A 26,063-nucleotide genomic window follows, 5' to 3' on the forward strand; every position below is an offset into this window, starting at 1 on the left:
GACATGGAAGTACGCGTCCTGCAAGTCGAGCGACACCATCCAGTCTCCTTGCTGCAACGCTTGAAGAACCTGCGCAAGCGTCAACATCTTGAATTTCTCCTGTTTCAGGTAAAAGTTCAAGATTCTGAGGTCCAGTATCGGACGCAATCTGCCGTCCTTCTTGGGAATCAGGAAATACCGGGAGTAGCCTCCCGGACCCCTTTCCTGCTCCGGAACCACCTCTATCGCACCTTTTTGAAGCAAAGCAAGAACCTCCTTCTGCAGAAGAAGCAGGCGGTCTTCCGAGCAGTAACCTTGGCAAGGAGGGTAAGGGGGAGGAAACTCCCGAAAGGGAAGGGCGTACCCAGTCTCCACGAGGTTTAAAACCCAAAGGTCGGTTGTAACAGATTTCCAACCCCGCAGAAAGTGGGACACCCGACCCCCCCCACAGGTCTTACATGATCCAGGATGGGGGATCTAGGGCTGCTTTCCTGAAGCTTCAATGGGAGCAGAGGAGGCAGAAGATGAAGAGGGGTTGCGGCCAGAACCTCTCCGACCTCTGTCTCCCTCTATAGGACCTATAGAGGGGATTCTGCTGCTGCTGTTGCTGCTGCTGCTGAGGCTGCCGGAAGGAGCGAAATGAAGACCTCCTAAAACCTCTGAATTTCTTAAGCCCAAATCCTTTAGCAGGAGCCTGCAGAACTAAAGATTTTGCCGTCACCCTGCTCTCTTTAAATCTCTGCAAGGCGGAATCAGCCTTTTCACCAAATAGTCTCTGTCCGTCAAAAGGCAAATCCACCAATGTGGCCTGAACGTCCGTAGAGAAGCCAGACGAACGAAGCCACGCTTGCCTCCTAGTGGCTATAGATGACCCCATTATCCTTGCCACCGAATCAGCCGTATCAAGCCCCAACTGAATCACCTGCCTTGCAACAGCCTGAGTGTCCGTGACCACTTCCATAAAGGACGCCTTATCACCTTCTGGCAACTTAGGGGCTAAAGATTTCATTGAGTCCATCAAAGCATGAACATAGCGCCCTAACAAGCACGTGGCATTAGAGGACTTAAGCGCCATGCTCCCAGAAGAAAAGGTCTTTTCAGCTGCCTGATCAGCCTTTTTGGACTCCCTGTCCGTAGGAGTCTGAGGGAAAGCTCCTGAAGCATGCTTTGAGCATGAAGCCTGCACCACCAGACTTTCTGTAGAAGGGTGTGAAGATAGACAACCTGGATCTCCAGGTGCCACCCTATATCTTCTCACCACCTGCCTGGAGACTGTCGGCGAAGAGAGTGGCTTACGCCAGACGTCCATAACTGGCTCCAAAATAGCCTCATTAAAAGGCAGCAAAGGCTCAGTGGTCGAGGTAGGCGAATGCAACACCTCCCTCAGAAGGTTAGGTTTATACTCCGCAGAGGGCAACTGCAAATCCAACAACTTTGCGGCCTTCTTTATAACCAGATGGTAAGGAGCCAGTTCTTGCGGTGGAGAGGACCTAGAGGAAGAATGCTCCCACTCCGGAGTCGTATCCAGGCCACTAGCCTCTTGAATCCCCTCAAATTCATCATAAGACGTGTCCACCTCACCTTCTTCCACCTCCACTCTATAACGCTCCTCCTCCAAGACTCTCTGGGCCTCTCTCCTTGAACGGATCCGAGGAGCCGGCGTCGGCGGCGCCGTACGCGGAGTCGGTGGAACCGAACGTGGAGCCAAAGGTGTCGGGGTCGGCGGCGCCGGAGGCGCCGGACGCGGCGCCGAAGGAATCGGCAACGGTGTCGAGGAAGGCTCCGAAGAAGGACAATCCAATCGAAGCCGAGATGGATCCCCAGACGGCGCCAGAAACTGCCACGAAGGCGCCATCGGCAGAAAGGGCATAAACGGGGCCTGAGCGTAATGCTGCGGCACTCCCAGAGTATAAGCCATAGGACCCACAGGACCAGTAGGTGCGCCGTATGGGAAGGCAGCCCGTTGGAAAATCCCATACATTGCATTTAAAAATGCGTCGAATCCGCACCCGGAGTCGGGAACCGCGGATAAGGGATTGATCCCGGATCTGGCTGAGGAGTACCTGGTACCGGCGCCGCAGTGTCCTCAACAGGCGCCGCAGGATCATCCGGCTCTGGAGAAGGCTCTTTTCCTTGCTCTTGCTCGGCCTCAGAAGCCAAAGACTCCACTGGAACCGGTGACGGCGCCGGAGACTGCGCCGGTGACCGCGCCGGGGACTGCGCCGGGGATCGCACCGGGGACCGATTCGGCGAAGGAGATCCCTCAGGAGACTTAGATGGAGAAGGAGATACATCCTTACTTCGACGTCGAGGCGAAGTCGATCTCGACGCCTTGCTCTTCGTAGACCGGCGCCGAGAGGAATGCTTCCTCTTCTTGTGATGTTTCTTCGACTTCTAAGAATGCGAAGTCGACGACTCCGGCCTAGATCTCGCCTTCTTCCTACCTCTCTTCTCCTTTTTAGCCTTGGCCATGAAGAGCTTCGCCTCCCTTTCCTTCAAGGCCTTGGGATTCATCCGTCTGCAGCTGGAACAATCTTCCACGTCGTGGTCAGATGAAAGGCACCACAAACAATCTTCATGGGGGTCTGTCATTGACATGTGGCCCCCACATTCCCTACAGGGTTTAAAACCAGACTTCCTAGTCGAAGACTTGACAATTTCTCCAACAGTAACACACTAAACGACTACAAAGTAGCAGGAGAGTGCTGATAAAACCGTTGCGCGTCGACGGCGTGGAAAAAAGGGAACCGACGTCATCACGCCGACGTGGCTCTCTTATGGCTCCGGTGACGTCATATGGAGTCGCGAGCGAAGCCAATGCATTATGACGTCGTCCACGTCGGCGTAGAGAGTTGGGGAAAAAAGTTCCGTGGAATGCTGGTGCAGGGGATATTCACAAGGTGAGGAATCCACTGGCAGATGTATCCATCAGAAAGAGAGAGACTGCAAGCACAACCACAAGGGGAAGGGCCACAAGCCCGGAACAGAGGAGCAACAGCAACCCATCACCAGACTACATCGCCAAGGATGGCCCTACCTCCTGAAAGGAGTAGGAGGACAAAGGGCAGGCAAGCGATCCGCAGACCACACTGCCAAGGAGGGCCATAACATCCGAAAGGAGTAGGAGGTCAAGGACAGGTAAAAGAACCCCCAACGAAGAAGACCGGTGGAGTCAGAAAATCTAACAGCAGAGGGAAAGAGCAGAAGTAGGCCTCCACGCTGGAAGAAACCAGCTGGAGGGATGACAGACCAGAAGAAAACGAAATAGACAACCACAGAAGACAAGCCACCCAGAGGGAGGCAACTGCAAAAATCCAAGCAGAGGGTCCTTGCAGAATGGGGATGAAGGGCGGGTCGTGAAGGAATCTGCGGCTAGAATCGTCTCTACCAGATACATCGTTACAGAAGATAAGTAACTTGTACATCTGATAGAGACTACTAGGCGCAGATTCCTTAACGTAGAATAGATACCTTAGCCATACCCAGAAGGGAGGAGGAGGGCCTGCGAGAGAGCCTCCCCACCAGGAGAGACACAGGGCCCCAGCAGGGGACAGGTCACAGGGACAAGAAGGGAAAGGCCAGGATATCCTAAGCCCAACCAGGGAGAACTGTCCAACAGCCCGCAGGTGCAGACAGCGCCCTAAAGCCCCAAGGAACACAAGTACCACCGCAAACTCAAGGAAGAAGAGGTAGAACCGGAGGCAGGGCCCACCGTAAGCAACACATACACAGCGACAGAAAAAGCTGAACACACCTCAGACACAAGCAGCGGACCAGGCAGGAACAGCCCCACCGCCAAAGCGCAGACGGAAAAGAAAGGCACACTTGCGCAAAGCCCCAGCGGAACTAGAGGCAGGGCACAAGGGAATACACCTAAGGCCACAACAGTGGGTTAGAACAAGCAGGCCCGCACGGGCATATGCAGCCAACAGCAGGCAACACCACGGAATGGTGCACCCAGGACAAGCCAGACGCCAGCCGAAGGCAGAGGCCAGAAAGGGCCAGGACACACCCCAAGGGAGGGGCTGGTCCAGAAACACACACAATGACCCACGAAGGAAGTGGAACCAGGCAGAATGAAAGAGAGAGGAAGACGGAGGACGGACCAACCCGTCCACCAGAACACAAAAACCAAGGAAAGCCACGGAGAACAGAAGCCCGAAGTGCGACCACACCTCCACAGCACATGATAGAGCTATGTAATAGCTACCATTACCCCACATAGGGTACGTTACGTCCCAAGAACATAGGAACACCTCTTAGGAAAAAGTTTCCGCAGCAGATGACAAACCGAAAGACCTGCGGAGAAAACCGCAGACGGCTTGCCAATCAGCCACTAAAGAATACACAGAAGGCCTAATCTTAGGGCCTTACTGGGCTTACCAACAGCCCAAAACCACAAGTCAAAAAAGGGCCGGTCCAGCAGCCAACAACACCAAGGTCCCAGAAAAAAGGGGACTCTAAGGCACATCAACCACACAGAACACGCAACCGGGGCTACTAGTACAAGACCCCAGGAAAAACAACGGAAGAACACCTCCCAAAACACAGACCGACATACAAGTCACTGAGGGGGAGGAGAGGGAGTAGGAGGAGGACGAAGCCCCGCAAGAAACCTCTGAATGGCAGAATCCGCAGGGGCGTGGAACAAAAGAGTGCCATCAAAGGGAAGGTCAACCAACTGTTCTCCAAAGTTCTCAGGGAATACACTATTCCGTAGCCAGGCATGGTGACGAAGGGCCACCGCAGAAGCCATGGTACGACCAAGCACCTCTGAAATGTCCAGAGCCAAGCGAAGAATAAACGCCGCCAGCTCCCGGCCATCCAACACATGGTGCCGCAGATCAACACAGGCACCCTCCTGAGAAGCGGAAGACATAAGGGACTCCACCGAATCGAATAAGTAAGAAGTGGCCCTAGCCAATACACAAAGAGTGTTAAGGGCCAGCAAAGCCGCACTGGAGGAGGCGAAGATATTGTGCCCCCAGGAATCTAACCAGCGGGCCTCCCGCGACGGGGGATAACACCGACGGCAGGGAGGGAAAGGCAGTCTGTAAAAGAGGGCACCTGGTAGAGGGGTGGAGGGCAAGACAGACAGGATCATGCGGGGCAAGACGGTGGCGGTGCAGAAGTGTCTGGGGCACCGGGTCCCCCGTGGCAGGATGCCTCCAAGCCCCCAAAAGAGAAGTGTGGAGCGAAGCCTCGAAGGGAAGAAGCAGCTCCCGACCACCAGAGCCCTGATGGAGGACCTCCAGCAGATGATCCGTGGGGAAATGGGCAGCTGGATCGCCCATGCACAAGATTAGCGCAGCCATGGAAACAGCCCAAGCGAAGGCAGCACTCGCCTCCGTAGGGCCCCGCGGCGTGGAAAGCAGCTCCTCCGTGGGCGATGGCTGCAAGCCAAGGCGGCGGTCCCCCAGCCCAACCGGAGGAAGGAAAGGCCAAGCCCGGGAAGGGGGAAGGTGGACCAAGGAATGGGGAACCTGAGGTGCCACCGGCAAAGACTGGTGGCGCAGCGACGGCGAAAAGCTGTCCTTAGAGGACGCCGGGGAAAAAGCGACGACGCGGCGACCCGTCTCCGGAGAAGATGAAACCAACAACCGCCGAACCTCTGGAGAAGAGGGGGCGCCTGAAGACAAATCAACAACCAGCCACCGGCACGGCGCCGTAGAGTCCACCACCGGCATCAGGTCAACGTCGACCGGTGCCGAAGGAGACGCTGGAATGACCTCTGCCACAACGCGCGGCGCGGGAGACCGGGGCTGGGTCGGAGCCGGGGCAGCTAAGGAAAGGCGCCGAAAAGGCGTCGACTCGGCCTCCAGCGAAGCAGCCGCCTGCGTGATGGAATGAGGGGGGCCCGGGGACACGCCCGACCCCTAGCCGGCCCCTGCGGCACCGCCAGGGCCAGCAGCCGCCTGAGCGGGGTCACCTCGGCCAAGGCCGCCGCCTGCCCAGAGGACCGAGGGGGACTCGAGGACACGCCCTGAGCCCTGGCAACCTCCCACTACACCACAGGGACCCCCGCGGGGGTTTGCGGCGAGGCAGAGGCGCCGTCGTCCGAAGGAGGGAACCCCAAAGGGCCGCACCCCGACGGTACCACATCTTTAGAACCTGGAGCCAAACCTGTCAGTGCCGGAGCCGCTGGTGATGCCGCAGAAGTCCCTGCACGCGGCAAGGGATCCGCAGACTTCCCAGGTAGAGAAGGAGAAGAGGGAAGAGCCAAAGAGGCCTGAAAGGCCGCTGCATAGGCCTCCATCTGGGCTCTGGTCACCCCTGCACCAGGGAACGGTGGATAGGGTGGCGACGCGCCAGGCCGCACCACCCGCGGAGAATCCGTGCCCCCAACAAGCCGGGGACCGGGCCTCAGGGACAAACTGCGACACTTACCAACAGGTGAGCGACACCCTTGCGGCCTGGGAGAGGGACGATGTCGGAGACGGAAGCGGCGGGTCTTGAAGCCTTCTGCGGGGGACGGGCGCGGCGAGGACGCCGACCTGGATGTGCATGCCAAAAGGAGTTTCATCCGGCGCTCCCGCTGGGACTTCGGCTTCATTTGCTGACACGCCTTGCAGTCCGTGGAGTCGTGGTGCTCCCCCAAACACCACATGCAGATGGGGTGAGGATCCGTCACCGACATCTGGCACGCGCAAGACGAGCATATCTTGAAACCCGAAGGCATTCGCACACTGTTCTCAAGAAAAAATGCTTAAAGCGGAAAAAGAAGGCCTGAAACAGGCCAGGAACACGACCCGGGTCCGCGTTGCAGGCAGAAAAGAAGAAAACTGACATCAGCACGCCAGGGTGGGGCTTATGTGACCTCGCTGACGTCACGCCCGCGGAAGACGCCGGGCGGAGTCGTATGGTGCCGCCTCCCTGGCGCGCAGAGATTCTGGGCAAGAAAGTTTTCCGGGTCCAGTCTCACGCCTGGGGATAATTCTACGTTAAGGAATCTGCGGCTAGTAGTCTCTATCAGATACATACTCCACATAGAGTATGGAACGTACCATGAAGGTGTTAACTCTTGAGCTTGAGCTCTTCTGCAAACTGTAAACTGCAAGACCTGTATATCAGGTATCAATCAAAAACCAAACACAAATAAACAGTCGAAAAACTGTAATCAACAGAGTGGAAGGAGAAATTAATTACTTCTGCGCCAAGAAGTAAACAGTAAATCAGAAAATCACGTATCTTGGAATATACCTAAAGAATGCAACTGTACTGAAAAGAATTCTGCAGAATAAATGCACTACTAAAATCGTACCTGACCAGAAGCAAGGGTCAGGTAAAAACATGAAACCAATCGCAAGCTTAGTTAAACAACCATAAACTCCTGCAGGAAGCAGAAATATCACACCCGTTGCAACTAGATGAATACATATTGCAAATCAGCCATTTATAAACACGTCTGTAAGGAAGTTTGAAAAAAGAATGCAACCAGATCCTTCAGACATGTTAGGTGTCTTTATCACACTGTGCAGCTCGCAATCGCCAAAAGGCGAATCAGCATGTGCACCAAATAAATGTACACTATCAAACAGCTTATCTTTTAGGCTATTCTGTAGAGGCTCTGAAAACGCAGACTGACGCAGCCATGCATGCCTGCGCAGTGCAACTAACTGACTGACTGACCCATAGCTCTACCCAAGGAATCAGTGGTGTCCATATCAAATCTTATGGTGGATTTCACCACCTCTCAGCCATCCTGCACCAACTGTAGCAGTTTATTTTTGTCTTCCTCTGGAGGAGAAGGCAAACTCTCCACTGAGTCCCATAACGTATGGGAAAACTGGCTGAGAATACATGTAGTATTTAAAGACAGTAATGGTGTACTAACAGAAGAGAAAATATTTCTCCCACAACTTTCCAACCATCTGGACTCAGTGCTGGGTGGAACCTGAGGGAGGACATTTGGGACAACAGAGGCTGTAGCTACTTGCACAACCAGATCTTTTGTGGAGGGATCTTTTAGGAGACAGTGAGGATCCCTAGTGCCGGGCCGATGCCTATAGGATATAGCTCGGTGTACAGGTATTCCCTTTACTGGTTTTGCCAAAGCCCCTAACAATATGTTGTGTAGAGACTCACTATATGGAAGGGCCCCACTTCTGTCTTACCATGGTGAAGAGCATCCACCAAATTGGATAATTTCACTGAGGGAAGCTGGTAATCTACAACAGCTGCCCTCCTTAATACTGCAGCATTAGAGGAACTCAACTCTGTTGCCAAACCAGCTGGAGAAAGTAAATCTGAAACTAAGGAGGACTTAAGTCCACTAGCCTCACCCAGGTCAGTAAGCCAACTTTCCTCCAAGGGAGACTGAACAGTATTTCCTAAAGGGTTTTGACACCTTATATTCACCCCAACTGTCACCAAGGGTGACACCTTTGACGAGGATCCAGTCGGGGCACCTCCCACCTCCTTGGGGCTAGAAAGAGCACCAGAGGGGCACTGAGACCCAAAGACTTTATGTAGGGAAAGGTAATATTCCTGCATTTGGGCTAGAATCCCCCAGCTCCATGATATTTAGGGAGGCGCGGGCTGGACTCCCAAGAATGCTCCGCAACTGAAGGTTGGGAGGCGATATCGGAAACAAACTCACATTTCCACCATTTGCACTTCGGAGCCTCCATCGACAGAGATGGCCTCAGATAGTCACGCCAACCAAACTGACATTCTCTCAATGCCTTCGGCCGAAGACGCTGACGGGAACCACACTCCTCCGAGTCATGGTGGTCTTTCAGGCACCACAAACAGATGGTATGATGATCTGTGATCGACATCTGTCTGTCACAAGATCAAAAAGGGTTTAAACCCTCAAGGCATTGCAAAAAGCACAATGTCTCTCTCACAAAATGTGGGGATGAGTTGAAAAATGGCCCCCTAACCGCTTTCGGATCCACGCTGCAAGTGCGGAAAAGAAGGAACTGACGACAGCGGATCTAACAAAGGGGTCTTATGGACTTCGATAATAGCAGAACGACGTCTATGCGGAGTCGCGTGGCACGCTATCTCAACGCGTGGACATGCTGTGGGAAAAATGTCAGGATCCAGTCTCGTGCCTGGGGAGAATTCTAAAGTAAGGAATCTGCGGCTAGATGTCTATCAGATCAATCCAGTTACTACATTCTTTAAGGCTGCTTTGCGGTTACCTTAATTAATGTTATAATATTCATTTTCAGCTCCTTTTCCCTGAAGAAAGGCACTGTAATGAATGAAATGCATCGGTACGGCGTGCGCGATTTTGTTGTTATACGATCAGACACAAGAGAGAAAGTCTTTCAAATGGAATTAACTAATCCTTTTGCATTTCTGGAATTATCATCATCAGTTAAAGCTTTTACGTTTATATTGATTGCATTAAAGAACCACTTTTGTTTCTTACATTTGGATTCTTTTTGGATGGAGCCATCCCTACGGCGAGAGTGTAGCAAGTCTGTATGCTGGTTGGATATACAGCATTTATCAAAGCCTTGTGGAAGAGGTCATCTAACGTTATAACGTGTAATGTTCATAGAATATCTTTAGGGCCAGCTTCTAGTGTTTGTGGAAGCAATAAGTTATTGAGTAGTGACAGTAATGCTAACCATAATTGTTGCAGTCACATCAGTTAGGCCAGGCTCAACAACGCTCTACATGTAGTGCTAATACATTTGCACTTTACACCAGCCTGCACGTCATTTGACAACTGGCCCAATCTCGTACTACTAAGAGGCAAGCAGGGAGGGCTAGACACCTCCGATGGGCTTTAAAGTTTGGACTGTGGGGCATGCATTTTTTATTCTTTCTTTATTGTCATTCATGTAATTGTATATGTTTTTTTACAAATGAATTTTTAAGTTGGTTTTATTATGTAGATTTAGACAAAACTTTAACCTTGTTGCTGAAAATAAGTGCCTTTTCATGATTTGGTTATGTATGCAATATTTGTAAAATTGTTCTCTTGTAACATGGCTTTTTTTACTAGATGCTTTTAATGGAGATTGATATCGAAATAAAGCGCTAATAATAATAATAATAATTATTGTGCACAAAACTAGGGCCCTGACAGGAAGTCCTTAACCCTAGAAGTCAGTTCGCAGAACGGGAAGAATGGGTGGAGCGATAAAGAATCTATAACTAATCTCTAACTAATCTATAACTAATCTATGTCTCTTACAGATATATCGTTACCGAAGGTAAGTAACTTGTTCATCTGAAAGAAACAATTAGTTATAGATTCCTTCCTTTGTGAATAGATACCCTAGCAATACCAACCCTGGAGGTGGGTCCGCGAACCAAGTTTATACCAGAAAGCCCTGAAGAACAGAATGGCCAAAGAAGCAGTCCCTCCGGACTTGGCTGTCCAGGCAGTAGTGCTTTGTAAATGTGTGAAGAGATGCCCACGTAGCTGCCGGACAGATGTAAATGAGAGGAACACCACATCTCAAAGCAGTAGTAGCTGCTGTCACCCTGGTGGAATGGGCACGCAGACACACTGGAGGCTTCTTCTTTGACAATGAATAACAAGCTTTGATGCACAAAACGACCCACCTAGAGATGGTCCGTTGGTGCACGGCCTGACCTTTTTTGGCGCCCTGGTAGCCGACAAAGAGCTGGTCACCCACCCAGAATTGTTTTGTGCAATCCAAAGAAAATGAAAGCGCACTTTTGGATCCAGGCGGTGGAGCCGCTCTTCCTCCTTAGAAGGATGCAGAGGCGGAAAAAAGGTGGGCAAAGTGATGGTTTGACCAATGTGGAAAGAAGTAACCACCTTATGAAGAAAGGAAGGTCTGGTTCTTAGGACGACCTTGTACAGATGAACCGCCAGAAAAGGAAGGTTTGAATAAAGAGCCTGGAGCTTACTCACCCTGTGAGCAGAAGGGATGGCAACCAGAAAGGCAGTCTTTAGAGTAAGAAGTCTGAGAGGACAGTTATGAAGTGGCTCAAAAGGAGCGCACATAAGGTAATTAATAACCAAGTTCAAGTCCCATTGAGGCATTACGAAGGGAACAGGAGGAAAAAGATGAGTAATGCCATTAAGAAAGTGATTTACAACAGGGGACTTGAAAAGAGAAGGCTGATCAGGAAGCCTAAGAAAGGCTGAAATGGCCGAGAGGCAGCCCTTCATAGTGCCCAGAGCAGAGCCCTGCTGGGCCAAAGAAAGAAGGAACAAGAGAACCTCAGAAAGAGGGGCAGAAAAGGGATCCACAGGCTTTGCTGCACACCATGCCACAAATTTTTTCCATCTACAGGCATATTACGTCTTAGTGGAGGGACGCCTGGCTGCCAAGATAACATCAGACTTCGGGAGGCAGGTCAAAAGCAGATAACTACAGCGGCTCAATCTCCACGCAAGGAGGTGGAGACTGGACAGGTTCAGGTGGAGAACCGTCCCCTGCTGCTGCAACAGAAAATCCTCCTGAAGAGGCAGTCTGATCGGAGGATCGATGGCCATGTGTAGCAGCTCAGGATATCAGACTCTTTGTGCCCAATCCGGAGCCCCAAGAATGACTTGGGCTCGGTCGTGCTTGATCTTCTTCAGCACTCAGGGCAGAAGTGGTATAGGCGGAATGGCGTATAGAAGACCGCAACTCCACTCGCGATGAAAATAGTCGCCTAGCGAGTGCCGCCTTGGAAATTCCAACACGCAGAACTGCGGACATTGCGCGTTCTATTCAGTGGCACATAGATCTAACCAAGGTTCTCCCCACTACTGAAAGAGACCTTGCACCACCTCCAAGTGAAGACGCCATTCGTGATCCATCATGCACCTGCGTCTGAGTTTGTCCGCCCTGGCATTCAATGAACCTACCAAGTGTTGAACCTCCAGGGATATGCCCTGATGTTCCAGCAATGTCCAGAGATGGAGAGCCTCTTGACATGGGGTCCACGACCCCACCCCGCCCTGTTTGTTGCAGTACCACATGGTGGCAGTGGTGTCCGTGAACACCTGCACCACTCTTCCCCGGACAGAGGAAAGGAATGCTTTCAGTGCAAGACGGAACACCCGAAGCTCCTGGAAGGTTGATGTGGAGCCCAGAATCCGCCGGAGACCACAGGTCTCTGATCTCCACCTCTCCCTTGTGGCCCCCCCCACCCCAGAATGGATGCATCGTCACCACTGTGAACTCTGGGTGGGGAAGGGAGAGGGATCTGCCCTTGACCCAATCCTGGTTCCTTAGCCACCACTACAATTGTTGTGGAGTGCCCACCGAGATCTGAACACAATCGGACAGATTTCCCCGATGCTGTGGCCACTGTAACTTCAGGTCCAACTGCAGAGCCCACATATGCCACCTGGCATGATCTACTAGCAGGATGCAGGAGGCCATGAGGCCTAGCAGCCTCTGGCTCATTCTGACCGAAACCCGGGATAGGGTTTCGGTCCCAGGCCCAGGGACTCCAGCAGAGTCCGCGGGGCCCGAAGGCGCACCAGCGGAGTCGGGCTGCCAAAGATGGCATGCATCACTTCATAAAAAGCTCCAAGCTGGGCAGGGTCGCACCAGGTCCCGGGAAGGGAGGCAAACTCGGAGCTGACCCTTTGGGCTCCGCACGCGGAGCCACGGGAGGACTAACCGCAGCATCCCTCATCACGTCGGCTGACGGACGGGGAGAAGTGGAAGACCGACAATGCTTCTTCAACTTCTTCTTGTGCTTCGACTTACCTGAAGAGTGCGAAGACTTCGAGGATAATTAGTGGTGGTGACTCCGCGACCGGTCCCTCGGCCTCCCGTGCGTCCTCGAACTGCACGGAGCAGACTGCTGGGCCTTGAGAAGCTTTCGGGACCGATCCAGCAAAGACTTCGGATTCATGGTCCAGCAGTCAGGACACAACTTGGGTTCATGGACGCGTTCCAGGCACCACAGGCACACGCGGTGCGGATCCGTCACCGACATCAGCTTTCGGCAGGAACCACAAGCCATGAAACAGGGCATCCCTCGTGTACCAGGCGTCGATGGACTCAAAAAACGATGTCGACAAGAGTCGAGAAAAAGTCATTCAAAAAGTGACTAGCGGTACCGCTCTCTCCGGATCTGCACTGGCTGGGGCAGAAAAAGAAAGAACTGACGTCAGCGAGCGAGGGCGGTGTCCAAGTAGCTGCCGCGACATCATCCCGGTGACTACAACGCCAACGACGAACAGGGCGCCGACCGATGCCACCTTACGAAGAGCAGGGGTACTGCTGACGAAAAAATTCTCTGGATCCAGTCTGACGCCTGGGGGTAATTCACAAGGTGAGGAATCTATAACTAATTGTCTCTTTCAGATGTAAGTGTTGTTGCAAGTGGGTGTAGGAAAGTGCCCCTTTTTGACAAGATCACCCCCACTTTTTGCCTTGTATTCAATGCAATTTTGACAGAAGGTGCACAGGGTTCCTACTATCCAGGTCTCCAGTGCCAGATCTCTTTCACTAAAACTGTACAGACGTTCAACCAATTGTCAATATCTTTGGCACCCCTGTAAGTTCCTAGTTTATGGTAGCCCATGTGTCTAGGGCAGGGGTACTAAAGAGGGTCCCCAAAGGGCTGCAGCATGTACTGTGTCACCCTAAGGGACTCCTCACCTAACTCATGTAGACTGCCACTGCAGGCTGCGTGTCATGGTGCAGGCAAAAGTGAAAACACAACCTGGCACACATCCCTGTGTACCATGTCTGCAGACACAACAGCAGGCGTCCCTACAGCAGGCCTTACAGCCCCAAGCCAGGGTAAACTACATGTGTGGACATATCTGCATGAGCAGACATGCCCCTGTTCTGACAAGTTCAATTACTGCCAGTACAAGTCACCAAGTAAGTCATTTTCAGCACATGTGCTGGACACTAGTAAAAAAGAGTTCCCCAGCTACATGATGGTTTCACTGAAACCAAAGATGTTTTGAATCAAACATCTTGTATTAATAAACCCTCACTGATTACAGTGATGGATCTATTAATACATGCACCCAGAGGGAACCGTAGAAGTGCCTCCTGGAAACCTACCCACTACTAGTGTGGTTTGCTGGCCAGCCTCCCACCACAAATGAGTTTCTGACCCCAGGGGTGAAGGCCCACGCTCTCAGGAGGTCAGGAACAAAGCCTGCTCCGGCAGTGGATGTTTTACACCCCCTAAAGCAGGATGACCCGTAAATTAGCATTCCATGGCAGGGAGCTTCAAGCAGTTCACCACCTTTAGTATGCGAATGAAGCTTCGCTCAGAGATGATGCCACCCCCCTGACCAGGGACCATTTAGGAGGTAAAATTAGTAGTCAGAAACGCATTTTCACCCTTAGGTGGGCTACCTGATGTGGACACAAATTTTAAAAGTCTGCTATTTTGGTGATGGCAGAATTAGGGTCTCTGGGACAGGGTTATGCCCACTTCCCTCCATCAGATTATCTGCATTTGAGGCCCAATGGGTGTTGTCTATGCCACAATGGTATTTCAAGCTGAAGTAGGTATATTTGCTAGAACGCTTGTTTATACGTGTCACATTTCCTTGATTTCACCTACAATGCTTACCACATCCTTAGGCCACTCTGGATATGGGCTCCGCTCTTTGCCACTGTCACAGCTGATTTTTTTGTACCTCCTTATTTGACAGGGCAGGCACACTTCCCCTTACTGTAGTGGTGTGTTCAGTGATGTTGTGGCAGCGTGCCCCCTAAAAAGCTAGATAACCTCAGCCAAGCAGGGTGGCAGGGCACAACCGAGGAAGCAATAGCCCTGCCCAGTGAGTCTGCCGTGTAAAGACCACATCTGATGGCGAACTTTGCTGCGTCCCTGCCACCGGCAATAGCCTGGGTCAAGATGTCTTGGTCCTCCTAGGAGGCTTTAAAACATTGGGTTGTTGGTTGACTGGGGTGTGAGCCTCGGTCAAGCAGCAACCTCAATCCTTATCAGGGTGAGGCAAAAGCCAACCATATATTAACCTGTGGTCAACCCCCTGGTAGCTTGGTACAGAGCAGTCAGGCTTAACTTAGTTGCAATGTGTAAAGTATTTGTGCAACACTTCAAACCGTAATAAAATGAGAAACACCACACAAAAAAGATAATGAAGTTATTTTTAATAAATAAAATAACACCAAAACGACAAAAATCCAATCAGTAGAAGCAGAGATATGCAACTTTAAATATTTGAGTAAAAATAGCACTAAAAAGCACAAAGGGCCAACTCTAACTATCTGGTTGCGCTGGACTGGGACAAAGTCACAAGTTCAGGCTGACAGCGATGGAGCACAGACCGGCTACAGGGACACAGTTAGGTCCACTGAGCCAATTACCTTAAATACTGATTTGTGAGGATCCGCGTTGAAGATGTGTTGTGCAGCTGAAGTGATGCATCGGTCCAGAGGTGCAGCGAGGCTGCGATGCAAGGGCCTGTGTCATCGTCGAGGATCCCGTCGATGAGGGCTTGCAATGCGAAGTGCGGCATCTGGGATGCGTCGCGCAGTCAAGGCGTTACGTCAGATCTGAGGAGCTGCAAGGCTGCGATACGGAGTCCGGCATCATCGTTGAGGCGCCTGATGATGAGGGACGCGAGGACCTGCAGTGAAGATGTGCTGTGCAGCAGGGGTCCTGAAGAGGCTGCAGAGGTGATGTGGGTCTTTGCGACGGGTCCAATCCATGGAGCAGCAGCGATTAGTCTGTTCTGCTCGGGGTTGCACCATTCAGCAGAGGAGATGCTTCGGTCACACTGGATCCACAGAGACTAGCAGAGCACCTCAAGGAAACTTCTAAGGGGCCAGGAGTGTGGTGGCACCACTAGGCCAGGTAGACTCACAGATGACAGAGGCCAGGTACAGGTGGAAGGTTGTTGGAAGCCTGTTGTGTCCCTGAGGCTTCAGATAAGGACACCAGCCAACTAGCCCTTGGAGTCACTCTGGGATTATAAGTACAAGAGATGTAGGTCCAGTCCTTCTTACCCAGGAAAGAGGGCAGCCCTCTTTCATTGCAGCAGTCCAGCAGTGGCAGTCCTTTCAGCAGCACAGCAGTCCTTCTTCCAGGCAGAGTATCCACAGGTCCAGAAGTGTACTGAAGAGTTGGTGTCTGAGGTTCAATATTTATACCCAGCTGTCCCTTTGAAGTGGGAAGAAGCTTCTTGAGGTTGGCCTTTGAAGCCTAGTGTGTGTGGCTGTCTAGGAGTAATACACAAAGCTGTCAACTGCACCCAGTCATGTGACCCAGAGACAGGCTGCAGGCACCAAATGGCTAAAGCAGAAAAAATTGCAATTTGGTAGTGAACTGAGAATCAACAAAGTAATGTCTGGCAATGGTCTACTGGAGAAGTCAGGTTTAGAATCAGAGAAGGCAATGAAATTATCCGGTTCATGTGAAATTTGAAACTAATCAGTATAAACATATGATACATTCTCAAGGATACCTAATAGTGGTAAAATACATTACAGGTTTCATAGATGCACAGAACTTGTATCACACTCAACATCCTAGCTCAGGTGACAGACACTAAGAGGTGACCTTTTACAAGATGTGCTGGAGGTATGCCTTACGTATTGCCTTGAATGAAGGCTCCCATAGCATAGAAAAACACATATTTAACTTGCAAGTTGAAATAGATTTTCTGACATATGAAAAAACAAACACTTTAGCTGTCCTAAAAAAGCTTCCATGACGAGGACAATGAAACAGATGTCAAAAAGACATTTGTTTCATGCAGTACTAGCTATCAAAGGAATTAGAATAAAGAAAAAATGAACGTCACATTTTTCCACACAAAGAAGATAAGGCAGCTGGAAATTATGCCCAGGCCCCGACAGAGTTCCGCTCAGATCTCTTTAGGAGTGACCCCACTGCTATCCAAGGTATTAAATGCTGCCGTGTTATCAGGTCCCCCTCCCCAGTTCGTGGGCCCAATCAATCATTTTACGAAATTTTAAAAAGGGTGACCGAACCGACTCAAGATGCTACAATCCCATCTGCTTCATTGATACAACTAACAAAGTCTTGGGCCAGGTGATCTTGGAAGGGCTACCGCTGTGGGCCTAGGAGAATAACAATTTCCAACCTAGAGTAGGGGTTCAGGCCTGGCTTAAGTACCATCGACCAGTGCCTGAACCTGTACCCAATAACCCAGAAGAACATAATGGGTAAGAGAGGTACCCTCTTTTTGAGTTTTATGGACCTTACTTCAGTATTTGATCGGGTGAACCGTACAAAGCTTTGGGCAATGATGTTGTCAATGGGGGTAGCACCAGCACTGGTGACCTTTCTGGAGGACATTCATAGGGATATGTCTGCGTCTGTGAGGTTCGGGTGGGATGGTTCCTGTACAAGATCTTTTCCCATAACCTGGGGCGTCAGGCAGGGGTGCATTTTGGCCCCATTTTTGTTCACCAATGATATTAACTACCTAGAGGCAGCGGTGGTGGACAAAAAAATGTGACGTTCCTCGTATCGGCCCCCGCACATTAACAGTTCTGCTTTATGCAGTTGATGCCGTTCTTATGTTGAGGACTGCAACGTGGATGCAATAATACATGACACCTATGCAGATTTTATGGACCATTTAGATCTTTTCATAAATCACACAAAATCATATGCAATGGTCATCAGTGCTAAGTTCACTAAACATAAAGCTCTATTTTGCAACAAAATAATCACTACGCACAAGCTCATACTTGTAACTACTTGGGCACTTTGGATGATGACAGAAACACATGGGGTGCAAGGTTCACTTCAAAAAGATTAACGCTTACTCGCTCTTGGGGGGCAGTCATGGATTTTAGTGCAAGGTTGGGCAGGAAACCAAACAGGCCCTTATTCAATTTTAGAATACCAAAGGTGTGTCCACCACATGTTATAGCAGCGACATTTGGGTGGTTTAGGATTGTGGTGTAATCCAGGTTGAGGAGAACAGGTTTTCCAGATGTTAACTGGCTGTCCGCAAAGCATTTCAACCTTTGCTGTCCACAAGGAATTAGGTCGGAAATAGATCTCGGCTACTGTTGTGCTAAGACATTTGTTACGGTGGATATCTGTATGGTACAAGAGTGAGCCAACTCTGAACAGAGCAATTATTATGGATTGTCCTACCCTGGATAACGTAAGAGCGATTCCATAGCTAGCTATATAAAATACGAGTTTACCATCTTGGGTTGTCCAGAGTTATATTCATGCCCCGAAAGGATAATCAAAGCAGATTACGACAGGGTTAAAAATTATTTTTCCATTTGTGTACTGCATTAAGGGAAGGAAACTAATTAGAAAAATCTGCCGCCCATGCTCATTGCTTGATAAAAACAGTACTCTCAACTGAACCATACCTGACACAGGTGACCAATGTCTATGATTGCCAGCTATTGACAAGGATTAGGTTGAATCTTTGTGTACAATTAATCAGCATCTCTAAGAGTTGGTCTGCTCATGGTTCACTAGGCTCTTGTGAGTGCGATAAAACTTAGGCCCAGAGTATTTTACATTTTTTATTGTTTTGCCACATTTTATTTTGCCAAGAAAAATATTTTTAATACCACTTTTAAAAGATTTAAAATGTAAACAACGGAGACAAGCTGTGCTACACCTCCTGATGCTTAAGGATTTTTACACTTGTGTATGCGGAGATCATTTTCTAAGCAGCGCAATTAAGCTTCAGGAGGCATGGAATTAATTCTACCATGGGCCCAAGATAGAAGTCTGATAGATTGAAGAAATTGCTATGTGCTTTTACAGCACTCTCCTCAGTTATTACCTACAGACCTTTATGAGTTGTGATCTTTAAAAAGGCATCACCTCCTTGTTTCTTAGACAGAGCATAGTGGACCAAGCTGAGGTTTTTGCACTGCCTGGGATATTTGAGGATCTATTTCATACTGAAAACGGTACCACAATTTTTGTTGTAAAGTTTGAATACAGGTCAGACTTCACATTATGTGTTCACTGAAGTCTTTTTGGACACTTATTTTAATATGTGTGTGTATGCTTTTATGATTTTTCTCTAATTTAATACAACTAATGTAATTGTACTGTATTTAGTGTTATGTTTTTTAATTGCTTTTATGTATCTTTTATGGTTATATTTTAACCGAGTAAAGAATGATGATTTTATCTCTCCTAAGAAAGCTTTAATAATGAACACAATGAAACAGATGACAAAAAAAATACATTTGACACATGCAGTACTAGCTTCCAAAGGTACTTTAATAAACAAACAATGAAGGCCACATTTTTCCTAACAAATTAGATGAGGCAGTAGTGTTCTTTTTGGCACACCCACAGTTCTAATCACAAACACCAGATGCAGGATTTTTGCCAGTTGTAGGCTTAAGGTATTCTTGAGGGAGGAAGATTCCATTTAGGACATTTGTACAGTCCAAAATATGCCCAGATGCCCGGAGAGTACGTTTTCAAAAGCAAGACTGTCAATCTAGAGATGGAAAACCATGACATAGAATCTTGCAGTAGACAAGCAATGCAAACTGTCTGGCCTTTTCTTGAGAGGAATCTCAATCCTTGTTGTTTCCTGCCTATGCAGTTAATACACTGTCGTGGAATATGTCTAACGGTTATGAATCTTGGGTGAATCCCTTCCTGAGCAAGGATTTCTCACATAAACTAAATACCTCTACAAAAATGTGTGGCCATTATGTGCCTCAAGGTAATAATAGAATGGGAATGGCAACAGTAACACATCTTCTTGCACTTTTGTTGTGGTGGGACCTTGTAGCGAATAGTTCTGCTCTTTTTCCCGGAGACTCTGTTTAGCCCTCATGCGAGCTCCATCTCTTCCATTCAGTGTCCTATACAGTATTAATTGCCCTATGCTATAAAACAAAATGGCATGAGCATCCAGAAGGTAAAGCGCACACATTGAATGTTCATTCTTCCAAGACTATTTTTCACTACGGAAAAAAATTCTACTTTCAAGAAAAACATTTGCATTAAGCCTAGAAACTTCAAATGAAACCCAAACTTATCCAAAATGATTTATGGAAAAAATAAGCCATAATCAAATAGAGATGGGTTCATGCATCTTTGGAGAAAAATGTAATGGCCTAATTCTGCTCTGCAGAACATTCTTGGACAGCAAAGTTTCTGGATTACTTAAAGCAGCAGTGGCATTTTATTCTGGAAGAATATCATCCTTTAAACAGCACTGTTTGCCTTGTTTTTCCCTTTGTTAGCACAGGTGTAAGACAAATGTGTTCTATAGTGGATGGTTCTCATTTATCCTTTTAAACATTAAAGAAATCAAAAAATACTTCTATTTATATAAATGTTTTCAAAAATACAAACATTATCCATCGATGTCGACAGTCAAAAAATTGTATAATAGTAACACTAGCTGAGAACTGATTATAGATTCATTTCCGTTGGATACTACAAAAACATTGTCTGGGTGAGATACTACACCAAAAAGAATTTAAGGGTGACTCATTCACAAAGGATCAATTCAATTAGAAATATTTTGCACTCTAAAAAGTGATCTATTTATTTTAATGACTCTCAAAATTAGTTACGTTATAGGTATGTATTGAGCATTTGTTAGATGCATAATATTTAATTACACTGTTTTATACATTTAACTTGCAGATTTGATATTTTTTTCATGATGGAGAACTGTGAGAATCTCTTTATGGATTGCATTTGACTTTGCAGCATGTGATTGGTAATTTGCTTCAGCTTTAAATTTTCTTCTCAACTGTCACATGTTTGTTCAGTGACAAAATAGAAACTTTGACATACAATAATAACGTACCTGGTGAGAGAGTCACATCTAATCGAACGCTCTTCCATTGTAATAAACTTGACCCATTGTAGTGCACCGCTCGCCCATTACTGAAAATCAAAGTCAATGAACATTCAGATTGTTGAGCATTTAAATGAGCAAATACAAAGATGCTGGTTTTTTTTTACAACAGTATGGTTCCGAATACTTTCTTATTCATGCAGAAGTTTTATTTTCAATTGAAATGACAAAAATAAATAAACAAGTCAGCCTTCACTAGCTGAACAATTGCATCGTGTACAACTATCAGAAAACTGAAGTTAACAGTTGCCACATTGCTCCACACTGCCATACAGAAGTCTTAACTAAGTGGTACAGCAAAGTCTACAAATAAAAATCTATTAAAATGTGAACAAAAACAATAACCATGTGGATACAACATAAGTCCTAAAAAAAAATATATACGCAATATTAAAAGAAATAAAACACTTAGACAATATATTTAATAATTAAAAAATCCTAATCATCTCAAAAAGTATTTTAAGGACTTGTCAAACAGAATGCTGAATAGCTTTTTAATATCGCGTGACAGAAACAAATTACCCTGGAATTGTGCACCTTTAGCTACAATTAGGCACCACTCCGTGCTCTAACCTCGGTTCATGACGTACGTGTTACTTACCTTCGGTAACGATGTATCTGGTAGAGACGATTCTAGCCGCAGATTCCTTCACGTAGAATTATCCCCAGGCGTGAGACTGGATCCGGAGACTTTTTGCCACAGCATCCCTGTGCGCCGGGGGCGGGGCGACATCACGCGACTCCGCCCAGGTGTCGTCCGTGTACGTGACGTCAGGAAGGTCACATAAGACCCGCCCCGGCGCGCCCACATCAGTTTTCTTTGGAGAACTTTTCCGCACCACAACGCGGAATCACCAGATAAAAAACTGCAGCAGCATGGGAACAGTGTGCGAAGAGCAGAAGAAATTGGAAAGAAACGGGGAAAAACCACCACCAGAGTAGTGCCAACACACAAGAACCCAAGCGTAGGGAAAGAAGCAGGAACCTGCACAGCCACCCTGCCAGCACAGACAACCTCTCATCCCTGTGCCCCGGAGGCAAGAGCATGCATACAAGTCACGGCACTCATAGGCAACCCACTCCCCCATCCTGATCAAGGAATGGGACTAGTCCTAAGACAGACAGGGACAACAAACTTCCAAGCCACCCCAGCCTAGAGGGCAACCACCCACAAGGGCAAGACATGGCCAGAGGACCCTCAAACCAGAGGATAGCAATGGAAGGAAGGGAGGGGAGGGAGGACAAGGATAGAAGCAATCCCCCCCAAAACTGGAGTAGCCAGAGCAGCAGGGCACCGGCGCACTGAAACCCCATCCTCCAAAGAACCAAGGGAGGAATGAACAACCCCCAGACGGAGCCATCCGTCAAGAACATTCCTCGCAGAATAGGGGAGGAAGGGCGGGTCGTGAAGGAATCTGCGGCTAGAATAGTCTCTACCAGATACATCGTTACCGAAGGTAAGTAACTCGTACATCTGATACATACTACTAGCTGCAGATTCCTTCACGTAGAATAGATACCCAAGCAATACCCCGGGAAGGAGGGTCTGCGAAAGGACCTCACCAGCCAATGCAGAACAGAGGGCCCCACAGGGGATCAGATCTGTGGACCAGGTAGAACCTCGCCCCTGCCAGGCCAAGGGAACCCCCACAAGCAGAACCCCACTGACCCCAAGGGGATGTAGGAGGGAAAGAAGGCTGAAGCAGCTCGTACACTCACAGTAGAGGAACCAAGGGCAAGGGCAAGGGCAAGGGCTGAGAGGCCGAAGCACCCCATTCCCCCACAAGGCAACATAGCTTCCGCCGAATGCCAAGACAGGAAGACGGAAGAAGAAGAAGAAGTCTAGAGACCCCAAGGAAACTAGGGAGAAGAAAGCGAGCCCTCTACAGATGGAGAGCAGCCTGCCAGCCAGAACCATGCCGGCAGTCAAGGCCAGAAGCAAGAAGAACAGCCCGAGGCACCAGGAAGGCAGAGTAGGCAACGCCTGACAAGGGAGAACACAGGGACACCCCAGACCGCAGAACGGGAGCAGGGGGCAGAGGAGAGGTCCGGGCCACCACCACGTGTGGTCGCGCACACGACCTCAGGAAGCAAAAGCAACCTACGTAAACACCATGGAGAACAGGTACCCGAAGGCGACCAGAACCCTCCAGCAGAGCGCAAGCCATATTACAGCCACCATAACCCCACATAGGGCACGTGAAGTCCCAAGATATGGGAACCCTCTTTGGAAGAACTTCCGCAGCAGAGGAAGAAACAAAAGAACCATGGGGAAAAAAAGCACCCCCGCTGCAGGCTTGACAGCAGCCCAAGCAAAGCAGAAGGCCCAATCTCAGGGCCAAGTCTGCGCAATAACGCCTGTAGAACTGACACACAACAACAAAAGGGCCGTCCAGCAGCCAACAATGCCAAAGTCCCAAGGAAGGACGTAAACGGCCAGAAAAACATACTCCACAACCATAAAAGCCGGCCTAAGAAGGCCCAGAGGCAACCCTAACTCAGAAGTCACTGAGGAGGGGACGGAGGAGGAGGACAAGGTGGAGGAGGAGGACGGAGCCCTGCCAAGAGCCTCTGGATGGCAGAGTCAGCCGGGGCATGGAACAACAGACTGCCATCAAATGGGAGATCAATGAGCCTCTCCCGAATATTTTCGGGAAAGACACCGTCCCGAAGCCAATCATGGCCACGGAGAGAAACTGAGGAAGCCATGGCCCGGCCCAGCACCTCAGAGACGTCCAGAGCGGAGCGGAGAATAAACGCCGCAATTTCCGGGCCATCCAAGGCATGATGTCGCAAATCCACCTGCGCAGACTCCTGGGACGCTGCAGACCCAGAGACTCAGCCAAGTCCCACAAACAGGAGGAGGCCCGAGCCAGCACACACAAGGTGTTAAGGGCCCGCAAGCCCGCGCTGGTCGAGGCGAAAATGTTGCGTCCCCAAGTGTCCAGCCAGCGGGCCTCTCTGGACGGCGGAGGCAACAGGGGCGGCAGGGAGAGAAAAGCAGTCTGCATAAAGGGGCTGGCGGCTGAGGGGTGAATGGACAGGCACATCGAGTCACGCTGCGTCAGAAGGTGCCGATGCAAAAGATACGGAGGCACCGGGTCCCCCGAGGCAGGACGCCTCCAAGCTCCCGTCAAGGTAGAAAGGAGCGAACCTTCAAAGGGAAGCAAGATTTCCCTCCCACCAGAGCTCTGGTGGAGAACCTCCAACAGATGGTCCGCCGGAAAGTGAGCCACCGGGTCACCCATGCATAGGATGCCCACAGCCGTGGACACTGCATGAGTGTAGGCCGCACCCATATCTGTAGGGCTCTGCGGTGGAGAAAGCAGCTCCTCCGTGGGCGACGGCTACAAACTAAGGCGGCCGTCCCCGAGGCCGAATGGGGCGGGCAAGGGCCAGACCTGGAAGTCAGGAGGAGCCGAAGAATGGGGGACCTGCCGCTCTTCCGATGAACACCTCTGCCTCAGGAGGACGATCCCAATATGCAGCCTGCCTCCGGAGAAGGAGCGCCTGAAGACGAATCCGCAGTACGACCCCTGCGCGGAGCCGTAGTTTCCGCTGCTTGAGGCAGGACACTGACGCCATCCGGCGTCACCAAGCAAGGGACCTCCAAGTCACCCCGCACCAGAGACCGGAGCAGGGACCGGAGTAGAACTGGAGCCGCACCGGCCCTGGAGCGACGCCGGCCCGATCCCCGCCGAGGCACCCACCTGTGTGGGGGAACGGGACGGGCCCGGGGAAAGGCCCGAAGTCCTCCGCCGGCCGCGGCCCAGAAGGAGGCGAAGGTTGCCCGGCAACCACTGTGGAGGCGCCAGGGACGATACAACCTCCGACTCGCCCTCCAACGAGGCAGCCGCCTGTGAGGAGGTACGAGAGGGGCCCAGAGAGGGACGAGGAGTCTGCCCTCGGCCTCGACCAGGAGCAGGAAGAGGAGAGTCCACCGACCTCTGTGGCTCCGCACAGTCCAGCTGCTGCCGGCACCGTAGCGGCGTCACCTCGGCCTTAGACAGGACCACCCTGCCAAGGGACCGAGAGGGGCTCGGGGATGCGACCCGAGCCCCGGCGACCTCCTGCGACACCACAGGGACCCCTGCGGAAGTATGCGGCGAGGCAGAGATGCCGTGGACTAAAGGAGGTGCCCCAGAGGAGCCGCACCCCAACAGCACCACATCCTCCAAGCCTGGATCCGACCCAGTCGGCGCCGGAGCCACCGGCAGTGCCGCAGACGGCCCTGCGCACGGTGAGGGATCCGCCGACGCCCCAGGAGGGGAATGAGGAGGAGATGCTAGCGAGGCCTGCAAAGCCGTCGCGTAAGTCTCCATCTGGACTCTCGATGCCCCAACACCAGGAAACAGTGGATAGGACGACACGCTGGGCCGCATCACCCGCGGAGAGTCCATGCCCCCGTAGGCCGGGAACCAGCCCCCGGGGACGAAATGCGACACTTACCCATTGGGGAGCGACGCTCACGTGACATCGGAGAAAGGCGAGGACGACGACCACGGTCAAACCTGAAGCCGTCCGCCGAAGCAGACCGAGGGAAGGACGTCGACCTGGAGAGACGTGCAGAGAGAAGTTTTATTCGGCGCTCCCGTCACGACTTCGGCTTCAACTTTTGGCACGCCGCACAATCTGTGGTAAAACACACAAGATGATGGACGGAATATTGCACATTGGCAAAACATTCACCCCCAGTCACAGATCTGGGATTAATCCATTGTTATTTTGTCACCCGAGTGGGAAGGGTATGCCCAGACGTGGGTCCCGTGCTCTCCATGCCACTGGAATCAAGCTATCCTGGCTGAAGAGGGGTGAAACCCCAAAACCGGTCCTAGGATGCTTGTTTCCAGTCCAGGGAGGACCTGGCTTGGCAGTTCGGGCTGGACTGTTCCCATGAGGCACAGGGTCATGACTGCTTTGCATATGGCTGGGATCAAACTGGAACGGCATGGAGAGCAAAAAACGATGGATTTAGGCCCAGATCTCTGTACTGGGGTGAATGTATGACATTGTTCTGCATTCTGTCCATCAACTGTTGTTTTTGCTTTTGTCACCCCGAGTGGGAAGGGTATGCCCAGACGTGGGTCCCGTGCTCTCCATGCCACTGGAATCAAGCTATCCTGGCTGAAGAGGGGTGAAACCCAAAAACTGGTCCTACGATGCTTGTTTCCAGTCCAGGGAGGGCCTGGCTTGGCAGTTCGGGCTGGACTGTTCCCATGAGGCACAGGGTCAAGACTGATTTGCATATGGCTGGGATCAAACTGGAATGGCATGGTGAGCAAAGAAACGATGGATTTAGGACCAGATTTCTGTACTGGGGTGAATGTATGACATTGTTCTGCATTCTGTCCATCAACTG

General features: G+C 50.3%; 1 protein-coding gene across 2 annotated transcripts in view; it reads right to left on the reverse strand.

The window, feature by feature from the left end:
* Positions 1-26,063, reverse strand: part of HECTD4 (HECT domain E3 ubiquitin protein ligase 4) — a 2,430,065-nt gene that overhangs the window by 1,148,104 nt on the left and 1,255,898 nt on the right. For both annotated transcript variants that reach the window (XM_085634374.1, XM_085634373.1), the window contains exon 50: positions 20,654-20,733. In XM_085634374.1, the coding sequence (XP_085490500.1) occupies positions 20,654-20,733 (80 nt within the window). The remainder of the gene's footprint in view (positions 1-20,653; positions 20,734-26,063) is intronic.

Source organism: Triturus cristatus, chromosome 11 (genome assembly GCF_964204655.1).
Source record: "Triturus cristatus chromosome 11, aTriCri1.1, whole genome shotgun sequence".
In the NCBI taxonomy this organism is placed as follows: Eukaryota; Metazoa; Chordata; class Amphibia; order Caudata; family Salamandridae; genus Triturus; species Triturus cristatus.